The 22,181-nt window shown below is 36.9% G+C and overlaps 2 protein-coding genes and 1 long non-coding RNA gene across 4 annotated transcripts; 2 read left to right on the forward strand and 1 right to left on the reverse strand.

The window, feature by feature from the left end:
• Positions 1-11,708: 11,708 nt before the first annotated feature.
• Positions 11,709-12,355, reverse strand: LOC138928533 (uncharacterized). Its single transcript, XR_011444950.1, has 2 exons — positions 12,083-12,355; positions 11,709-11,994 (listed from the first exon to the last, which is right to left on the reverse strand). It is a non-coding gene; the product is annotated as an uncharacterized lncRNA (long non-coding RNA).
• A 5,333-nt stretch (positions 12,356-17,688) lies between these two features.
• On the forward strand, positions 17,689-19,627 carry LOC108071897 (E3 ubiquitin-protein ligase ariadne-1-like). Of its 2 annotated transcripts, none has more exons than XM_017162827.3 (2): positions 17,689-17,846; positions 17,903-19,627. In XM_017162827.3, exon 2 carries the CDS (start codon positions 17,907-17,909, stop codon positions 19,440-19,442), a length of 1,536 nt encoding a protein of 511 aa, XP_017018316.1. In that variant the 5' UTR covers positions 17,689-17,846; positions 17,903-17,906; the 3' UTR covers positions 19,443-19,627. The 2 variants fall into 2 exon arrangements, with proteins under 2 accessions (XP_017018316.1, XP_017018317.1); XM_017162828.3 differs by having other exon boundaries at positions 17,691-17,846; positions 17,906-19,627.
• A 402-nt stretch (positions 19,628-20,029) lies between these two features.
• Positions 20,030-21,973, forward strand: LOC108071884 (E3 ubiquitin-protein ligase ariadne-1). Its single transcript, XM_017162813.3, has one exon. It carries the CDS (start codon positions 20,284-20,286, stop codon positions 21,847-21,849), a length of 1,566 nt encoding a protein of 521 aa, XP_017018302.1. The 5' UTR covers positions 20,030-20,283; the 3' UTR covers positions 21,850-21,973.
• Positions 21,974-22,181: the final 208 nt, after the last annotated feature.

Raw genomic sequence — 22,181 nt, forward strand, 5'->3', positions numbered from 1 at the left:
ATTCTTCCATATATTCTACACTCCCACCCCAAGACTAAACCTTCAATCAACTCGAATCCACACCCAAGCATCAGCAGCTAGCTAACCTCATCCAATGATGCACCCATCTTTAAACCCATCCCCAGACCCTGGTAATTTTCCCACAATCATCACATTCAAACACGCCAAGCCATCAACGCCAACATATTGGCATTTGTCCATTTGAAATGTTCAAACAAAAAAAGAAAAAGAAGAAAAATAATTTTCAAAACGAGAAGAGAAGAGGAGCCAGGCTAAGAAAAATGGCAAGAAATCTGTACAAATTAATGCCAATGGCAGCAGCATCAAACGGCATTCAGGCATCACCTGATGCAGAAAATGATATTTACACCACTTACATATGAAATTAGTTTGTACAAGTGTCCAGTCTCTGCCAGACTCCACTTGATTCTTCTACTCTGTCCTAGGCCTGTCCCGCCTGTCCAACTGCCATTGACTTATATAAATACATTAAGTCACAAATCACAATTTTCCGATGCTTGAAATGAGCAAACGGAAGGCATACATTTTAAATTCTCCGTGTTGCAGGCTCTTTTTTTAATAAGAGGTATTTTGGGGGAATATAATTTATATATAATAGATTTTTGAGAAATAATAAGTCACGATAACATTTATTTAATATTGAAATAATTTTTAAAAGACTTATTTTATATTAAAATATATTTTTTAAATATATTTTTGTTCAATTACAATTAAAATAATTTAGAAATAATTTAATTTAATTTATTCCTTATTGATTTTAAGACTTTTAAATACAAATAACTCCTTTTTTTTGGTAAGCAACCCATTTACAAAACAGAAAAAGAAATTCTAAGACTACCAGGTATCTCTTAGTCGCTTCTTTTAAACCATAATCTCCTTTTTTTTCCTTGATTTTCCTGGTCAAGTTGATTCCAGACCCGATCCGGCTAGTAAATAGCCCGCGGCGATTGCCGGCCAAACCAACGGCACCAATCAATGCAATGTCGTCTGGTCCAGACGCGATGTCGCATCCTCCGTTCGTTTTGTGTCCATCTACCCAACGTCCCACCACCTGACCACCACCATACACATTCCCTGCCTCTGGCCACGCCCCTTTCGGGGCACACACACATGCATACACAAAGATAGATCCCCGCCCACCTGCTGCATGCAGCTTGCGTGAGATTGGATATCAATCTTTTTGCAATTTCGTATGCAATTTAAAATTCATGAAACACATTCCTTTTGACTCCAAAGATGCAGGCAAATGTGGCAGCAGAGTGCACTTGAAGAAATGTTTGGGGATTATAAATTGTAAAATTTTAAAATTAGTTAAATTTTAGAGATTTAAATAAATAAAGAAATATAAAATAAATTAATAATCAATTATGGTAATAAAAATTGAATAGTAGAAGATACATGAATTGAAATGATAGAAAATAACGATTTACTGTATCGATATTTATCGATATCATAATGTAACGACATAGAAGTCATAAATCGATATTTTTTTGATACATCAAACCTATATAATCGTTAAAGTACAAAAGACATAATAATATTTTTCAATAATTTCAAGATTTTATTTTTAAATTCGATATTTTTCGATATTTAAAAATTCGATATATCAATCTTTGGTGTATTTTCGATATGATGATATGTTTGATGATAGTATAAAATGACTTTTTCTTCCGTTACACATCCTAGATTGAATCAAAGATTATAAAATTGATTGCTTATCAAGAAAAATTAATTTTCCCCTAAATTATAGCCTAAATTTTCTTCCTGTGCACCACATGCTGCCTGCTTCTGTGTCCGCAGCCACCAGCAGGATTGGGATTGTGATCTTCCTCATCATCATGGGCCCCGTTGGTTGTCCAGTGGCTTTTGCTTTGCCTGTGTCCCTGCCTCTATCTCAGGCTTTTGCCATGGAACCCGAGAGCAGGCTCAAATTGCCGTTTGCATTATTTATTTTGTCTCTATTGATGAGGCGGCTGTCGGCTGTTGACGGGCTAGAGCCCCCGGTATGGGACACAGCCTCCTCTCTGCTGACCACACACTCCAAAGGGAATCATCATCATTGCCGCCACCCCGTTACTCTTGTTTAAAATATTACAAACCAAAAAAAAAAAAGAAGCATAGAACATAATAATAGCAAACTGTCCCTCTTCCGCTATTAGTTTATTGTTTTGTTTATTGTCAGCTCGCCCGGGGTGCGTCGTCTGAATGCCCATTATGCTGAGTAGTTTCACAGCGCGCCGATTCTCTCGGATGTATGTGGATGAGTCCGATGAGTTTGTCCGCACGATTGGTTAGCCTAATGGTCAGCTGGGTGGCTTTTCTGGGTTTTGGAGTGACAGGGAGAAGCGGCCAGACGACAGACGGACTGAACTGACTGCTAACTTCCATTTCGTTCAATTGGTTTTTGACGAAAAACGCAAAATGCATTTTATGTTTGAGCGGAAACCTCTCACTCTCTCACTGCTGGCCTGAAAATTGATTTTGGCCTCAAAAATGTTACCCCAAAAAACAAGAAAAAACTGCGAACAATGGAAGGGAATCAAGAGCATATCATTGAGTGTTTTGGTTTGTAAAAAAAAATAATAATGGGTTTTTGCAAAGCTTTTTTAAAGGAGAGTGAGAAATATTGAAGGGAAAAATGTAATACAAATTCTAGAAAGCTTGAAAAGTGTCTAGTCAGGACAGAAGATATTTTCTTTTAGTTATAATAATTTTAGAAAATAACTTTACATTATTTAAATATAATATATTATGTTCTTTCTAGCTAAAAACCTCAACTTTACTCAATTTCGTAATAAATGAAGTACTGCAACTTATCTCAAACTAATTTTAAAATTAACTTTCCACATACTCCCTCTCATTTGATTAACCCCAGAAGAACCATCAAGATACGTAAAACTTTTGTTGATTTTAGCCTGGCTAAATTAGTAACTCACTCCCCCAAAAACTTATGGCATTAGTCTCCCCTGTTTACCTGGTTATTTATGCAGCCTTCTAATGCAACCTTAATGTTAGTCCAACTGCCATTACAGCCATCTATCCATCCATCCAACCACCTGGCCTACCCTTTCCCCCCCTTCCAGGCCACAGAGTTCACCTGCTGCTTATTAGATTATATGCATTACACCCTCCGGCAGTGAGCATTAATCCAGAGACTGAAACACGCCAGCCGGGAGCAGTTCACAGAACACAGAGGAGAGAACCCCACCACCTGGCCAACTCCCAACTCCCACTCCCGAAAGAACAGTGATTACCTGAACAGGTAGGTAACATGTTAACGTTGCATGTTGCACATACAAGAACTGTGCTTATCTCTGGTTAGCCGAAATCTTGGCGGTCTTGGGGGTGCCCCCAACTCTCAACTCCCAACTAGCCAAGTTTTCGACGGATTAAGCTGATTAATTTGAGGCGATAAGAGTGCAGCGGTGGATCCCCCCCACGAGTGGGCACGGGGCTAATCCAGGCAGTTCGAAGGGTAAACAGAAATATGCTTTGCCGTTAGTCTCCCTGGCGCATATCAGAAGAAGTCAGTCAACAACAACAAAACAGGTAACAAAAAACTTTGGCTTCCTGTCTGCCAAGTTTTTAGGCGCTACTTGCGGCTTGTCTCGTTCTACCAATTCTTTTTTTTTTTATGGCGGCAGCGTCTAGCGGTAACAAGAAAAAATATTATAAATAAAAAATACAGTGGGGTATCGGTTGGGAGAATATTTTTAAAATTTTTGGGAAGTATTTAGCAAATAAAAAATACAATTTTAATACTTGCTTCTGAATTTTACAAAGTATTTAAGTAATTTAATTTTTAAAAGTTCTGTCTTTAAATTCCTATTTAAAAATAATATTTATAAATATTATAATAATATTTAATAGTAAATATATATTTTTCTTTATTTATTTAAAGCAGAGACTTCGGTATCTTAGGCTTATTTTGTTTTTATAAAATTCCAAACAGAAAATATCTAAAAAAAAAATACTGCTAAATGTGTTAAATAATAAATTTACTTTACTTAAACAATTAAAAAATATTCCTTTAATTATTATGAATTTCTAAATGTATTCTAAATATTTTTAAAATATTTATAAATTTCACTTTGTTATTTTTAAGTTATCCTTTTGATTTCCCCACTGTAAATTTAAAACTCAAAACAAAATTTCTTTAAAAAAATATATAAAAATAAAACCAAATTTAACTGGTTTTTAATTCAAAGGGCACAACAACATATTTGTATAAAATTTCAAATTTCATTTTAGCATCGAATTACGGGGCATGTTCTGGACTTTGGTAGAGTGGGCGGAGGTCAAGCGGCGGCTGGAGAGTAGGCGCCAATTAAAATCGTTTTAAATTTCACAGAAAATATCATAATTCCATGGAACTAACAGCAGCAACAATGTTTCAATTGAAATGCGATACTTTTCCAGAGGAGAGGAGAGGAGTGAAGCGCACTTTGGAGCCTGACCGCAAAAATTCTGACATGGCCTCAACCTCAATTTCCTCGGCTCCGCCACCGCCACTCCACTCCACTCCACTCCGCACACACACAGCTCATCTCGCATGTGGGGGGAGAATCGATCGAGTGTGTAAGCTTTGGGTATAAACAAAAAATTAAAAACGGGTTCGAGTTGGTCTTAAAATGGTATGGAATTTGATGGGGGATTTTTTTAGGGACTAATATTTGAAAAAATAAAAATTTTAAATACTGTTATAAAATGTTAAAAGAAGAGTTGAATTTCTAAGGTTTTAGGGTTTAAAGATTGACAGAAAGGAAGTCAGACAGACACACAAGCTTTTTAATATCCTTATTTGTCTAACTTTCCCTTCATAAATTACTCATCTTTATAGACACTGATCTTTATTAATCACTAAATTATAAGCAACTCTCTGCTGTATTTTCCTGGAGGCAATTTAAAAATTTTCCAAATCGTTTTTTTCCTGCCGCCGCACAGTAGCGCCTCTCGAACAATTAGCGTTGCAAAAATCAAAAAAGTCATGTTCGCAAAAACGATTTTAACCATACTTATTCGACAGGAAATTTAACAAGGATTCAGAATTTGCAATAAAATCAATTTTAAGATTTTTTTTGTAGAAGTTATGAGCATTTAAAGTTGAACTTTGTTTCGTTTTTTGCATCATACAAAAAAAAATGTGTAAATTGGTCGACTTTCAGGTAATATTACAAAAAAACCATAAAACCAATGGTCATGGTTTTTACTTTAAATGATAGATACATTCATAAACTATTAAAGAACTTAAAAAAAACGACACTTTGGTTTGGGCTTCTACAGGTAAATCGCTACCTGCCAGGTGTCAATTTTTTTCACCTTTTTCTGCCTAAAGTAGTCTATATCTTTTGACGCCAATGCCGGCCACTGACTACACTATGACTACAAGTTCCGTGGATCTTTCCTGGATCAGAATTAACTTTCATCGGCTGCGTCGAGCTGCGTCTGCGGAAATGCAACGCAAAAAACCAAAACAACTCAGGGTAAAATATACCAAAATACCGACACAATTTCATACATTTCAAGAAATATACTAACTGTAGCGCGTGGCGGTTACACTTCGAATTAAAAAAAAAATTTTTTTTTCAGTTTTCAAATTATTTTTATTTGAGCAAATACATAAAAATAAACATAAAAAATTAAATAAAAATTTTTGTTTAAAAATTGTTTTCATTGAAAAAAAATTATTTTTTCACTTTGATACCCTTTAAAAAGGCGTATTTGTGGGCGTGGTACTTCATGCAGTACATATATATATTTTACAACAATTACCTGTCCAATGCCGTTTAAATTATTCGATTACCTTATTTGGTTCAAAAGATATGATTTTTGCAACGCTAAATGAGAAAAGGCGCTACTGTGCGCCGACTGCAATTGAGCTTCTTGGCAAATAATCCGTTTGGAGGCATTGGCAAATTGGCTAGATTCGGATTCGGTTGATCGTTAAAATGCCTACGCTCAATTCCGCACCATGGTCACTCCCAGTCTTTGGGACTACTCCTCCTTCTCCTCTGCTGCTGCTGCTCTCCCCTCTGATTTGGACCCAGTTTACATGCGGTTAACATGTTTGAGGCTGGTGCCGGGCGTCATTTACATGTCCGCGGGCCGCCGCCGCCGTCGCCTCGTCCTCCTCCAAAGCCAAATCCGAATCCTCTACAGCCGGACACCCCTCCTCTATTCAACAACATGTTTACATTTTTGCACTAATTTAATTTTTTTTGCGTTTAGCCGTTGTTGTTGATGCTGTCGGTTAGTTTGAAATTTTTGTTGCCAGCTTAAATTGCTGTTGAGTTAATTTAAATTGGTATTTGATTATATTTGGACGACCGTTTATGGCCAACTCAATTAAGTGCAATCAATAGATTGGCGGCGTTGGCATTTTTGCATTTAATTTTTTTATAGAGGGGCCTTTTGGTAAATGCATTTTTAAAGCGACGAGATATGCCATCGTCTGCCGAAAAAATAAAAATAAAGAAATAAGTAAGTACTCCACCCAAGATGGGGCCTACAGCCACATGACTTGACTTGGCCAAGCCCAGACGGAAAACATGTTTTTCTCTGGCCCATTGCATGTCAAATGAAAATTAATTTTGGCACTTAAACAAAAGGATTTGACTTTTAATCCCTGGCTATAAATGGCATGTGTGTGTGTACCTGGCACATAAATATGCCAGCCCCCAAGTGTGTGGTGTGTGTGTGTCTCAGGCTTAAGCCAAAATAATGAAATTTTCTAACAAAAGCAACACCTTGCCTTGTACTCATCATCATCATCATCATCATCCTCAACACGTAGTCATAGTCATAGTCATCGTCTGGCTAAAACAGCAATTTGTGCCGACTTAGGTAACCCTAAGAGGGAGTGGGTTCAAAAGGGCGGACAGGTGAGGGACTTTGATAGCCTCCGAAAATGTAAACTGGCAGGCCCTTCTGCCTTGCGGCTTTTGGGCAAAACTCACACGAAGATTTGCTTAGGTTTTGGAACTTAAAAGGAACCGATTTATGGTTTTATTTAAATCGAAAAGATTAGAGAAATGTGTCAATAAAATTGGTAAAATTATTGTATAACTATAATTAATAAAGTTATAGTATTTAAAATATTCTTAACAAATTTATGGTACATAATATAAGGAACTTAATAGAAAAAGAAAACATATTCTTAAAATTTAAACTTAATATATAAATATATATTAATTTATAAATATTATTTTATAAATTTTAATTGAGATTCCCTAAAAAAAATATATATTTAAATACTTCCTATTTTAAATATATTTATATAGATCATAAGACATTCTACAATAAATATATAAACAGATCTTGATGGTGATAAAATATATAGTTGCTTGAGCTTCTAAAATAAATATATATAATTATATTAAAAATAATTAGAGCTTCTATAAAAAATATTTATATTTTATACGTATAATTCAAAGTTGAGTGACTTCACCAATGATATCATATAAATTTTAATAAGGAAAGTGTTTGTGATAGATTAATGGATCCCGTTTGCATCTCTGCATAAATGTATTATTAAAGAATAATTCTCAAATTAATCTTCTGCTTAAATATGCTTGCCAAATCCCTGTATTTATTAGGCAATAAATTGTTTAAAGAGTTATAACTTTTCTTTTTATTAAGCAATTGTATTTCTCAATAAATTTAAACCAATAAGGAGACTGCCTTTTTGTTCAACAATAATTTATTAAATATACATTTTTTAAGCGTTATAAAACATATATTTTTATTTAATATTTGCATTTTTAAAAATTATTTTTATAATATTTAGCATAACCAAAATTTAATAATGTAGATAATAATTATAATAATTAATAGGATATTTTATACGCTAATTTTTATATAAATTGTAAGAAAAACAAGACCTTTTTAAATAGTTTCCTAGCTTATAAATTTCTTATAAATTTTATAAGGTTTTTTTTTAAATTTTTATTATTTACTTTCGTAAAAATAATTTTCTAACAAGCTTTTTATTACAAATTGCACTGTTAATATTTATTTAATTGTGATTTACGAATCTCTCAAAAAGCCGATTAATTATTTTACGTAGGCGTTCGCTTAATCTGCGAATAATTAAATATACGGCTTGGCCAACACTATAAAAACCCAATAGCAATTAGTAAAAATATTTAAGAGTATTTAAAAGCAAAAAAAACACATAAAGGGGAAAAGCCAAGTCAGATGCTGTAAAGCTGGCGAAAAGTGAAAAGTGTCATAACAAGGCGACTGTGACTGCGACTGAGATGCGATGACGTTTGCAGCTGACTTTTAATGACTCACTAAATTATTCATACGCCGTGGATGCCGACGACTACGACGACGACGACTGCGGACGAACGAGGAAAGGCGTTTTGTTTTGAGCACGCCAAGCGCTAAAAGTAAACAATTCCAGCAGCCAAACAAAATGAAAAGTCAACAAACTTGCCGAGCATATGAATATGCAATGAATGCATGGCCAAGATGATGATGTCCTGGCGTTGACAGGATTGCGGGTGGTGGTGGCTGCTGGATCTCTCTGTGTGGTATGAGAGCCGAGGATGTGCAGTGAAGTCACTTTCTACCCTCTCGCTCAAATAGAGGGATCACATGACTTGATTGCTTACACAGCCGCCATAGAACATGGAATATACACACACATATACATGTACATATGGATATCCCTGCTCCTGCTGGTCTCCTGTCTGACGTAGTATTAATATGAAACGCTTTTGAGCACGTAGCAACACTTATGGCCCCTCAGTCAGCCATCATCAGGCATCGTTGCCGCCATCATCCTGGCCATGGGATAGCTGGAGCATATATATAGCATATATGGTATAGGATATATCACGACAATCATCAGCCGGCAGAGAGGACAACGGCAAACGACAATGACGAGCACAATAAGGATGGAGTTTCTCTGCTATTCTGGTGCTTTGCACTTGGAATTATAATTATTTTTAGAATTTTTATTGGTATTTTTTAAAGACTTTTAAGGGTGAAGAATATTGAAAAGAAGTCACTAAAATTATTTAATTTGTATTTAAAGTATCTAATATTTTCTGTGGATAACATCTAAAATTTAAAATGAATATTTTTATAATTTTTATTGTTATTTTAAGACTCTTAGGGGTTAATAGGTGAAAAATATTGAAAAGAAGTCATTTAAAAATCAATGAAATTTGAATTTATCGTATTTTATTAATTATTTTTAAAAGAAGAAGAAAGAATGAATACAGAAAAATAATAATAAAAAATTGTGGGTCTAAGGTAATTCGTCGAACTTTTTAATTTCGAAATTAAGCAAGTAAAGAAAACAATATAAAAAACTTTCCATATTTTCCAGCACACCTTTCATAACTTTTCTGTAGTTTTCTATATTTTATAAGATCCTTTTTCCTAATTTTTTCCCCCAGTGTAATGTCCTCAAGTTGGAATCTGTGCGTACGATTCCATTACCAAAATGCCAGTGGTGTGGAGTGTTGACGATGATGATGATGTATCATGCATGAAGCATAAATTCCATTTTCAAGTGCACCTCAGATTCCTGCATCACGAGTTATCCTTTTTGTTGGTTTCCTTCTCTCATCTCTGCGGGTTTTTTTTAACTTCAAATTTTTTTTTTTTTTTGCAATTTTTATTTTCATTTTACTTGAGCCTACACTTCATTTAGCCCCCCAGTTGCATTTATTTGTTCAAGGGTTTTTTCTTCCCTGGACTCTCAAGTGTTCATGCATTTTCTTCATTGATTGCATTTTTTTTCGCCGTTGTGTTCGTGCAAATGATGTTCGTTGCTAATTAGCCAAAGGGGTTGAAACAAAGGACTTGTGTGGGGATATTGCATAATAATTACGCTCAAGTGGTGCAAGGAAATCCGTGAATAAAATGCAATAAAAATTAAAGGATATGCATGTGAATTTAATTGCAGGCAAATAAAAGGATGTAAGCCTCAAGGGAAAAGTGTTTAAAACTTAATATCAAATATTTAAACTAAGAAAAAAATTTAAAAAAATATAATGCTTATTTTATTTAACTTTAAAAATATTTAAAGAACATAAATAAATATTTATATAAAAATATCAGCCTTTCAACTTTAAATATATATTTTTATTTCCTTCTCAAATCCTTAAGTATATTGTTAAAAATTCGGGACTCAAGTCACACATTCAGCGACTGAATTCCACACCTTTTGTCGCCGCCATTACAACTGTATCAGTTTCATTCACAATTGAGTTGTTGCCATTGTTACGACTTAATAAGTGCCTGTATCTAAGTATCTAAGCAATGGCATAGTTAACGTGTTTTTTTTGCTGCCTTACCACCGCCTGCTATATAAATATTTCTGATTGCGCTTTATAAAGTTATAAAAGAGAGGCAAAAAAAAAAATGGCAAAGTATGGTAATAAATGCCATGGCATTTGAAAATGTTATAAAAAAAAAAAAATTTTAATAAAAAATGCTAAAGAAAAAACATATATACAGTACGACACGGAGAGAGAGACAAGTCGGGCCTTGCATATAAATATAAATTGCATGGCCTGCATATACAGCAAATAAATAAGTGAATACGTACAAAAAATGGTTTACCAATAAGTGCTTCGACTTGGCTATGACGTCAGTTGGCCAAAATACCAAGCCAAGAGCCCAGGCACAGAGATCACAGCTAAATCAGAACCATAAACCAGAAACAACTTCAAAAAACAACTTTCATTTTGTACTCGAGAACGTACTGCATAAAATAATAAAAACAAAACACACACACAAATTGAACAAATAAAAAAAAAAAACAGATAAATAAATAAAGAAACCAGACAGAAACTTTCAATGATTGGGTTTAATTTCCCAACGAGAATGAAATTGGTAAGGGAAAGGGAAAGGATGTGATTGAGAGGACCACGTTTGTAATTAAGTTGAAGTCGCATAATTCAATTAACGTCTTAGCAGACGAAAGGGCGAAAGGGGCTGACTGGGCTGACTGGGCTGGCCTGGGAGCTTAGGTGGTATTTTGTATTGCCGGTGGTGGAGCACCCACTGTATTGCATTGTATTTACTAAGTGGAACTGGTCACTGATCTGGATTAGCAGCAATAACAACAACCAGCCAAGTAGACGTCAACACAATCACCACACAAAGACTCGAATGGTGCAGATAGAGAAAAAAGAGGGGATTAGAATAGTTATCGATTTGATATAGAAATAGAAAAGCTAAAATTGATTACATTTAAATAAATACTATTTGCATTCTAATAAAATAAGAAAGTCTCCCTGGATAAGACACACTTACATGCGAGGAATAGCTAAAACGATTAATCTATCGATACCGTATCGATATACTACGAAGTTTATATACAAATCTGTATTTTAAGATGGATATGTTGTGCGATAAATCAATATTCCATATATCAATATTCAATGTATCGAATGTCAGTTTTCAAAAAGGAAAACAAATAAGTTTAATATTATGTTTATGATATTTATCGACAATATCGATATCTTACAGGTAAAAGTATAGATAGATAAAACGTAAAGAACAAAAAATATATACAAATATATGATTCATAAACATTTATAATTTACATTATTTTAACTTTCGATTTCAATCGATTTAGAAAAAATCGATACCGATCTTTTCCTATCGATATCCTGAGTTTGTCTTATCTTTAATTTAATTTTCATAAAAATAAAACGATCCTGTTAACTTTTTATAAAAAATAATCATATATAATATATAAAATAATCATAAAAGAATCATATTTAAATCATTCTAATTATCCCAAAAAATATTTTAGAAATCCAGGAAGATCCTATCCTAATTTCTTTTAGTGCCTTAGAGCTGGGCTAGGAAATATTGTGGGGACACCGCTGTACCAAAGCGTGACAGGCATGAATTAACAATTTGAATTAATGTCAGTTACTCATGGCATAGCTGCTGCTGCTGCCTGCTGCCACTGCTGCTCCAAAGCGGAGTCAGAGGCTCTGGCTGAGTAAGAGAGAGAGAGAGGGGGTGTGAGACTGTGGTGATAGTGAGTGGGCGCCCTGGTTTTAGTTCGCCTTATAGTTGCACTTACTAATTTCTGACTCCAACTGGCATTGATCTTTGCGCTGTCCGTCCGACCGTCCGAGCGGCGCGTCGCGGTTGCCGCAAAATGAAAGGAAAAGTAAGTTACGATTACGTTAACGTTAACTTTAACCAGAGAGGGAAAGGTAATTGCGATTTTGGCCAGTAAAAAGGGAAAGGAAATGTTTCCTGTGCTGTGCTGTGATTTTTAGCTTGGCCAAGTGTCAGAAATGCGGTAGATGTGGCCGGGCCCCGAAAAACCAGGCAGGCTGGGGGTAAATGGGACTTGGAACCCGCTGAGCTGGCGCCAAATTAACCGGAAATGTCACAATGGCAATGGGCGACGCGACGTGCGGCCCGCTGCCCGTTTTCGAAATTATACAATTTTGTCACGTGACATGCATTAGAAAACACACACCAAAATATTACCAAGACGTGCCAGACAGTCCGCGGTCCAAACAAACAAAAAATGAGAAAAAATAAAACCTACTGAGAGAAGAAAGCAAAAAGGAAACGAGGCAAACAATTAAAGGCCGACAAGAAAATATATAAACAAAATTATGGGAAATAGTGGGAAAGTCTGCGAAAAGTAATGAAGCGAAGAGGGTTTTAGTAAAGAAATTTAATTTTAAATAATTTTAAAAACTAGAAAAAATCATTTACTAATTAAAAACTCTTATAAAGATACCTTATTTATCTTTAATTTATTTTTAAAAATTAATAAAAATACTTTTACCTATTCTATAATTTTTTACATCTAAATTTTAACCCTATATAATTATAATTACCACAAAATGACACCAAATCAACCCGTTAGTACCCCTTAAAAAATCATAAAAAGCCAGCAACGCCCCTCGCTTAGACGAGTGTGAACCCGTCAAGTCCACTAAATGTCAACTAAACACGCGAAATTCCAAAGGACGACTTTCACTGGCCCATGTGTGTGTGAATCATATTCCCAGACCCCTCAAAAAGTTTTTCGACCCAAAGTCAATGCTCTCTCGGCTACATATCGAGGTGGGTTTGAGGGTTAACAAAATAAGAAGAGGAGGGTTAAAAAAAACCCAAAGGAAGCCACAAAAGCGCGAGAATATTGGCGGACGAAATGCAAAACCCGCTTTGAAGTCTGAGCCTTCAGTGATTTGCCTTCTTGCGAGTTACTAAACTGCCACTTTGAAGTGGAGTAGTTTTCACAGTTTTCCTACTCTTAACGCACTTTCTTAGCCTTTTTCCAAAAGGCAACCATTCCCACCTCTGCAAAAATGGCGGAAATGCTTCAATTTCAAAGGCAAAAAGCCGCCAAACGATGGAAAGAGATAGCTGCTCCACACACTTTCACACACATGTGGTGGAAAAGTTTTTCGTTTACCCAGTTCTGTTTTTCTTTTTTTTTCGGGGGTTGAATGTCTTTTTGAAGGGGGAGCACTTTCACTTTTCTTCGCACTCAAGTTTTTGTTCGCCTGTCACATGGTTATTTTTCTTTTCGCCCATTTTTTTCCATTCTTTTTTTCTCACCCCCACAGAACAGTTTTGATTGGAAGTATTTGGCAAAGAAAAAAAAAAATACAGAATTGCGGGTTGATAAGGATATGTGCCCTGGGGTTGCAACGGAATACAATCGTTTCAAAGCGAATTTTTTGGCAATGATTTTTCTTTGACGACGAGATGAAAGAGAAGTGCAATGACAGCTCCTAAAGGCGAATTGCAAGAAAAAAAGGGTTAGAGAGATATTAAAAAAAAATTCGGGGTACACAGGGAAATATTATTTGAAACATTTTAAGATTAAAACAATATTACAAAAAGATTAAATTAAAAACAAAACAGCTTTATCGGTATTAATTCGCTTTTACCATACCAGTGTGCGCCTGAATTCGTACTTGGGAATTTTAACTGCACTGTTTTTTACAAGGAAACGTACTCATCAGACTTTTTCATAAGTTATATTGCTCTCATAACTTAAAAATAAAATTATATGTAATATTTTTCTATAAAAAAATGCTCTCATAACTTAAAAATAAAATTATTAGTAATATTTTTCTATAAAAAATCAAAATTATATATCTTTAAACCCCGCTAACTTCCCTCAATCCATCTACGCCATGATACTATGACGAATGATCGTTCCCCTAACCCATTTATCGCCAAGCCACTTGATGAATGATCACCGGGGTTCACATTCAAAAAGAATCTAAAGTCTCGAGACCAAAACGAAATCCACATAAATCTCTGACATACTCGAAACTTGAAATTAATTTTCGTTTTAATTATATACGAAGAGAGCTACTGTTAGGTGGCTGCTGACTGCTGCTAGTCAAGGTCGATCAATGGCGCAGAGAAAACATACATAAATCCAGCTGTCCATGCCGACCGTTAATGTAATAACTCATGCCTGGCCGGCGACTTGATTATGAGGCGAGGAGAAGCCCAGCTTTATTCGGAACAAAAATAAATATACTATACGCGCAGCATTCTTCTATATCATTTCTATATTTCTCCTCCAAGCCCCGGAGTCACATCAAAATCAAATTAGTTCCGAGCGTTGATTTTCTTCCAAACACACCGAGTAGAGCTACTACTTCATGCTCGTTGGTTTCCAGCTAATTTTTGCTTTTCAAATCGACTCTACACAATACAAAAAGATAAAAAAAAATACAACAAAAAACAATGAAAACACAAGAGCGTAATTATAATGCGAGAAGCGGGCAAACGCATTTATCGCCGCGATCAGCATACATCCGTTGGCCGCTGATATAAAGCTTGTAATTACCTAGCTAATTTACATGAATTTCCAACCGAACATCCTTTTTGGTCAATGCCAAGGGGGAAAGTGCGGCAAGATCCCCTTTACCCTAGATGTGCGAATTTTTTTCCCAAGAAAAATTTTTCAACGCAAATAGTTGTAGGAATATCAAATGGCACAGCAAGAAAATTGTTTAAAATTATTTAAAGCACCTAAAATAATATTTATAATTATAAAAAAATTATTTTAAATTATTCAAAGAAGTTTAGAAAATGTTGAAAATTAGATAAATTAATTAAAATAAATTAGAAAATTGAAACATATTTTATAGCATTAAAAAAATGTTAAAAATATATAAATATGTTAATTAAAATGTCTTAAGTTCATTTCGTGTAGAAGTTACTTCGTTTTTTTAATTCTAAATATTTTAGTCACATAATTTAGGCATTTGTAAAATATATACATTTTTTAATGGCAAATAAAATCAAAAGCATCGGTGGAGAACAATTTTAAACTTTAAATAACGCCTTTAAATACTTTAAACTATTCAAAGTAGTTAAAGAAATAATTTTACAAATATTTTTAATGTAAATTAGAAATAAATAGTTTCAAATTAAACATAAATTATTAAATAGAATATATTTTCTATCTATAAAATTTTAAATACAATTTTTAAGCAAGCTGCTTGTTTGCTAATAAAATAATCAAATATAATAAGTTAAATGTAAATAAAATAATATTTAAACTAAATATTATTTAAGCGAAAAATTGTTTCTATTTTAATTTTTAAATTATTATTCAATTATTTATTATTATTATGAAATTATTGGATTATATTTAGGATTTTTTAAAGATATTTTGTTATTTATTTTCCAAACACCGACTTTTTCCAGTGCAACCGCTTAAAGTAGGCGCAGAAAAAATGCGAATTTAGCCTGGACGGGTCTTTGGCTTGGCCTATCAGCCATTTGGCATCATCATCATCGTCATCGTGGTCACGTCACAGGGCCATCTCTGCTGACCATCAACGGAGCCGAGCTGACCATTTCTCTCTATACCCTCCCTCTCTCTAAGCCTCGTCCTCGGCCAGGGGTCTGGGCGATTGGCAATGATAAAGACTCGCCAGCAGTCGTCGTGGCCAACAAGTGGCGCATCTTTGGGCCATTGCATTTGGCATTTCGCTTTGGCTGTGCCCAATTTGCATGGCCAGGAGAAATTCTTGCAATTTTCCACATATGACACACAGGCCCCGCCTAGAAAGCCGCTGGCTCGACCCTCCTTTTCTACCATTTGCAGCTGGTCAAATTATTTCCTTTTCCGCATTTTCCACCAAAGCATTCACGCGCACGAAAGGATTTCTTGTAATTTGGCTGACTTGAAAGGAGGCTGGGCTGAGAGAAGTGGGAAAATTTCACCAGAAAATTCTCCCCACTCCCACCTTGGGCAAAGTGGATGAAAGGGATTTTGTGGCTGCTGCTGCTGCTCCTGTTTTGGCGACTTTGCATTTTTATTTGTGATTTGTTCCAAGCTTTTTTTCGCTTCTGCTTTTGGCGGGTTGTTGTGAGGCTTTTGTTTTAAATATAAAAAAAATGAAGGAAAAAAAAATCGGAGAGAAGGAACAAAAATGAAAGCAATCCAGAGGCAGCTTCAGGGGCATGATGTGAGTTCCTTCTCTAAAATTGCACATACAATAGTAGGGAAAAAAGGATTTTCTGTTTAATTTTTGGTTAGAAAAAATCATTTTTAATATTAAATACAATTTTTATTAATGTATTTATTCATGAAAAATGAAAAATCATATCCTTATTGATTTATTATTGAAACCTTTCTTTATGATTTTTTTTATATATACTATTTAGATTTTAAAAATACTAATATTTAATATAATTTTGTAATTAATTTATTTATTTATTATTTGTTAACTTTTATCTAATTGAAAACGAATTTATTCCCAGTGTAAAACATGCCCAAGTGCATCCCATGGCGGGCCATGGCAGATTGAGTCCGTTTGTTCAATGAGTGTGCACACGCTGCAGAGATGGGCTTGGATTGGGCTGCTTCTCGGATCCTGGACCGGGATCCTTGCATCTGCATCTCTGCATTATGCACACTCATTACCCTTACTCCATTTCCATCGCCATTATCCTTGTGCGCTCGTTCACTTTCATTTCGCATGGATATATCGCCTGTGTTGTGTATGCTTTATTCCTGGATTTTTATTTAACGTGCCTTACCCTTGCCACTTGAGACATTGCTTTGTTCTGTTTTATGCCACGAAAGGGTTATGGAATACACATATGTATGTATGTAGATATGTATATTTATGTACATATGTGCATACTATGTATGAATGCGCATATCCCAAAAAGCTTTTAGTGGGCATGTACAAATGCATTTCGATGGACTCTCCACTAAAAAATGCACGAATCAGCATTCTGCATAGCAACTAAAATGCTAAAAGCTTGGTAAATTATTTTAAAATACTACTACTTTTTTTGATTTCATTATTAGCAAAAAAAAACTTGGCTAATGAAAACAGTTGAGATGGATAACATAAGAAGAAATTATTGATATATAGAAATTCATAACAGGTTTTTGCACACATTTTAATGTATTCCTGTTGTTAAACAGCCAAACTAGTTGATAAACTTGAAGCATATTTTTATCTGGAAAATCCACAGCTGTCGATCTAACATCTATCAAATGGTAGATAGTAGATGGAACTCTGTGGAAACCGGAGTTTCAGATTTGCCAAAAAATGCCACCTGTTTCACACGAATACATTGTGTGGGATAATAGTGTTGCAAAATGCCGCAAGTCACCTAAACAATACAGAATAATCGAAATATCGATATATTTCTTCGGTTGAACACTCCCATTCCTATTCGATAAACCTAAGATTATTAAAGTTCGTCATAATTGTTTATGAAATCACGTGGAGTCTTTCAAACAATGTAAATCTGAAGTAAATTAAAGTCTAAACACATTGAACACTTTAATTTCCCATTAATAAAAAGAATTTTTCACCATCAAGGTCAGCAATTATTAAATGTATTTAAAACAGAATTCTAAAAAAAAATCTACCTGCAGCAGAATGAGTTCCAATGACAAGACCGAAGCTTCTCCTAGCTTTATTGGCAACGAAAGCCCCTCGCAGCCGATTGCCGGAAACTGGGACAGCGAAGAGGAAACCGACATTGTTTCCCCGGAGACACCTTGCCAGCATGTAGAGCCAGATGACTTTGTCTACAAGGTTCTCTCCGTGTATCAGATAGTGCAGCATCAGCGGGACATCATCGATGAGGTGAACAATGTCTTGAATCTATCGCCACCGGTCGCTCGGACCATTTTGAATCACTTCAATTGGGACAAGGAGCGGCTGTTGGAGAATTACTTCGAGAGCACTCCGCATGAGTTTTTCCAGCGGGCCCAAGTTCTAAATCCCTTCGAGATAGATATTCCAAGTCCTCCCGAAGCCTATAACCCATCCCTCGATGATTTAGCTTGCGAAATATGCTTCTGTTCCGACCTGGAACACTTTGGTTTGGGCTGCGGCCACAACTACTGCGTCGAATGTTGGAAGCAGTACTTGGTCAATAAGACCTGCAGTGAGGGCCTGACCCACACGATCACCTGTCCGGCTGCCAATTGCAATATCCTCGTGGACTATGCCACCTACCTGGCGCTCGTCGATGACTTGAAAGTGGTGGAGCGTTACAAACAGCTGACGGCCAACACTTTCGTGAAGTGCAACACGCTGATGCGCTGGTGTCCCGCTCCCAACTGTTCCTATGTCATCGAGGCCAACTACATGGGACCCAAGGCCGTGGAGTGCAAGTGCGGCCATCAGTTTTGCTTTAGCTGTGGCGAGAATTGGCACGAGCCCGTTGCCTGCAATTTGCTGAAAAACTGGCTAAGCATAATCGAGGATCCGGAGACTACCAACTGGATCTACCATAATACAAAGAAGTGCCCCCAGTGTCAGGTGTCGATCCAGAAGTTCGGAGGATGTGAGCACATGGTCTGCAGGAATCTCTCCTGCTTGTACCAATTCTGTTGGCTCTGCTTGCAGCCTTGGAGGTGGCATAGTTTGGACTGGTTCCGTTGCCGTCTCTTCGCGGAGGCGGCGGAAAGGCGGGCGCGTCTGGAACAGGAGAACTCTAGCGACACCAGAGTCCGAGTCCAGTACTATAAGGATTGTTACATAAGTCACATGCAAAGCATGAAGAAGGAGCGCAAGTTGTATGCCGAAATTCAGGCCAAAATAAATGACAAGGAGTTGGGGATTCGCTGGATTGAGGTCCAGTTTTTGCGCGATGCCATCGATGCCATGTGCCAGTGTCGCTCTATCCTGATGTACAGCTACGTGTTTGCCTTTTACCTGAAGAACAACAACCAGAAGGAGATTTTTGAATACAACCAAAAGGACTTGGAGACGGCCACAGACAGGATCTCCGAGTGCTTGCAGCAGGAGATCACAGTGGAGAATCTATACGATATCAAGAAAAAAGTTATCGAACTATCACAATATTGCCAGCAACGACGGCATGTCCTGCTGAGCTACGTGCGAGAGGGCAACGAAAAGGGGTGGTGGGATTGCAAGGAGGCGACCCTACCATCTCCATTTTAAAGTGTTTTACAAAGGATTTTCGATCAAAATCTATTTTTATCGATAACACCAAGCGAAGGAACAAATTTACAAAGATTTACAGAAAATCATTTAAAACCTTTATTATTATTTCTAATTATATAATAATTTTATAATTTTCATTTTGAAACCCTGTAAAAAAAATGAAGATTTTCAAAAAGTAAAAATCGATAACAAAATCAAAAGAAAATTCCTGATAAACGAGCTTTGTAAATTTTTATTTTTAAATAAAATTTAAAGCCTTTAAGGTTTCCCATAGAATAATTTTGATTTGATTGAAGATTTAAAGAAGTCGACCAAGTAAAAAAAAAAGAATACCTGAGCAAGCTTTGTCAATCTTTTCCTTTTAAATATTTGACATTTATTTAATGCCCAGTAAAAAAAATATTTAAAAAAAAAAGTGTACAAGCCTTATAAACAAGCTTTGTAAAGTTTTCCTTATAATTCTATTTATTCTTATAGCCTTATAAACGATTTTTCTCAATTTTTTCTTTTCAATATTTCTCTTTTAATTTATTTTCAGTGAGTCTAGCAAATACTGTCACAGCAACTGGTAATTATTTTATCAAGCCTCAAGTGTCAGTCTTCAGTAGAAATACTAAAAACACACATTATTTCATCCCATAGAACGTGTTTAATATTCCCTTTTCCCTGTTGTTGTCATCGTTTTGTTGCCATTTCCCCGGAATAACCTCAAATCGAACTGCTTCATCAAATGTGGAAGTGGCAGCGAGCGCAGTGACCATTGCCAAAAAAAAAGGGGCTTAGTCCCGTTATAAATTCCAAAAAAAAAAAAAAAAAGAAGAAACCCACATGCTGTAGAATGAATTCTGAAGACGGATTCTCCGATGAGGACCACGGCGACTCGCATCGCTCTGTGCCCAGCCACAGTCCTTCCTGCCTGAGCTGCAGCAACTGGGACAGCGATGAGGACACCTGCACGGAAATCGCTTTGCCGGAGGGACCCAACCACAATGTGGCCCCGGATGACTTTGTCTACAAGGTTCTCTCCGTGGATCAGATAGTTCAGCATCAGCGGAACATCATCGATGAGGTGAACAATGTCCTGAATCTGTCGCCGCAGGTCACGCGGACTATATTGAATCACTTTAAGTGGGACAAGGAGCGGCTGTTTGAGAATTACTTTGAGAGCAGCCCGCAGGAGTTCTTCCAACGTGCGCACGTCCTGAATCCCTTTGAGCAGGAGAATGCTAGTCCTGCGGAAGCTGTGGGCTCACCCGCTTCTACAAAGAAGAAGCACTGCGGTATATGCTTCTGTGCCTGCGATGAGCTCAAGGGCTTGGGCTGTGGCCACAGCTACTGCGTCGCCTGCTGGAAGCAATACTTGGCCAACAAGACCTGCAGCGAGGGCTTGACACACACGATCACCTGTCCGGCTGCCAATTGCGATATCCTCGTGGACTATGCCTCCTTTCTGGCGCTCGCCGATGACCCCGATGTTGTGGAGCGTTACAAGCAGCTGATAACCAACACCTTTGTGGAGTGCAACACGCTGATGCGATGGTGTCCCGCCCCCAACTGCACCCATGCCATCGAGGCCAACTATTTGGAGCCCAAGGCTGTGCAGTGCAAGTGCGGCCATCAGTTCTGCTTTGGCTGTGGCGAGAACTGGCACGAGCCCGCCAGCTGCGGCTGCCTCAAGGAGTGGCTGAAGAAGTGCCTCGAGGACTCGGAGACCTCCAATTGGATTGCCCAGAACACCAAGGAGTGCCCCAAGTGCCAGGTGACTATCGAGAAGGATGGCGGTTGCAATCACATGGTCTGCAAGAATCCCTCCTGTCGCTACGACTTCTGCTGGGTCTGTCTGGGCTCCTGGGAGCCGCACGGTTCGTCCTGGTACAGCTGCAACCGCTACGACGAGGAGGAGTCCAAGCAGGCGCGTCTGGCCCAGCAGAGGTACCGCTCAACAATGGCCCGCTATCTTCACTATTACAATCGCTATGCGAACCACATGCAGAGCATGCGAATGGAGCACAAGCTGTATGCCAATGTTCAGGCCAAAATGGATGACATGCAGGCGGAGATTAGCTGGATCGAAGTCCAGTTTCTGCGCGATGCTGTCGATGCTCTGTGCCAGTGCCGCTCTACCCTGATGTACAGCTACGTGTTTGCCTTCTATTTGAAGAACAACAATCAGAAGTTGATTTTTGAATATAACCAAAGGGACTTGGAGATGGCCACCGAGAAGATCTCCGAGTGCTTGGAGCGGGAGATCACGGCAAAGAATGTGTATGATATTAAGCAGAAGGTCCTAGATCTCTCACATTACTGCCAGAAGCGTCGGCATGTCCTGCTTAGCCATGTGCGAGAGGGCAACGAGAAGGACTGGTGGGAGTACATCGAGGATGCAGCCACCCAGGGCCATTGATCCCATCGAACATCTATTCCAAACATTTCACTGAAGACTTGCAACTATCTTTCGGACTTCTCACAGAATCCCAAATTACACAGTTCAACACGGCAATAAAAAATATTCAATATTGAAAAATCTACTTTTTTGAGGGTATTTAATATTTTATTTAAGGGGGGATATACATGTAAACCAAAATTTTTTTTGCAATTTTTTTTTTTGGTTTAAAAAATAGTTTATTACTTAAAGAACATACTTTGAAAGTTTCATTATCGAATTCCAACTTTAAGTGCCTCAAATCAAGTATGAACGCAAGGTATACAAGTGTAAACGTGGGCGCATCAAAAACT

This window comes from Drosophila kikkawai, chromosome 3L, assembly GCF_030179895.1.
Source record: "Drosophila kikkawai strain 14028-0561.14 chromosome 3L, DkikHiC1v2, whole genome shotgun sequence".
Classification (NCBI taxonomy): Eukaryota; Metazoa; Arthropoda; class Insecta; order Diptera; family Drosophilidae; genus Drosophila; species Drosophila kikkawai.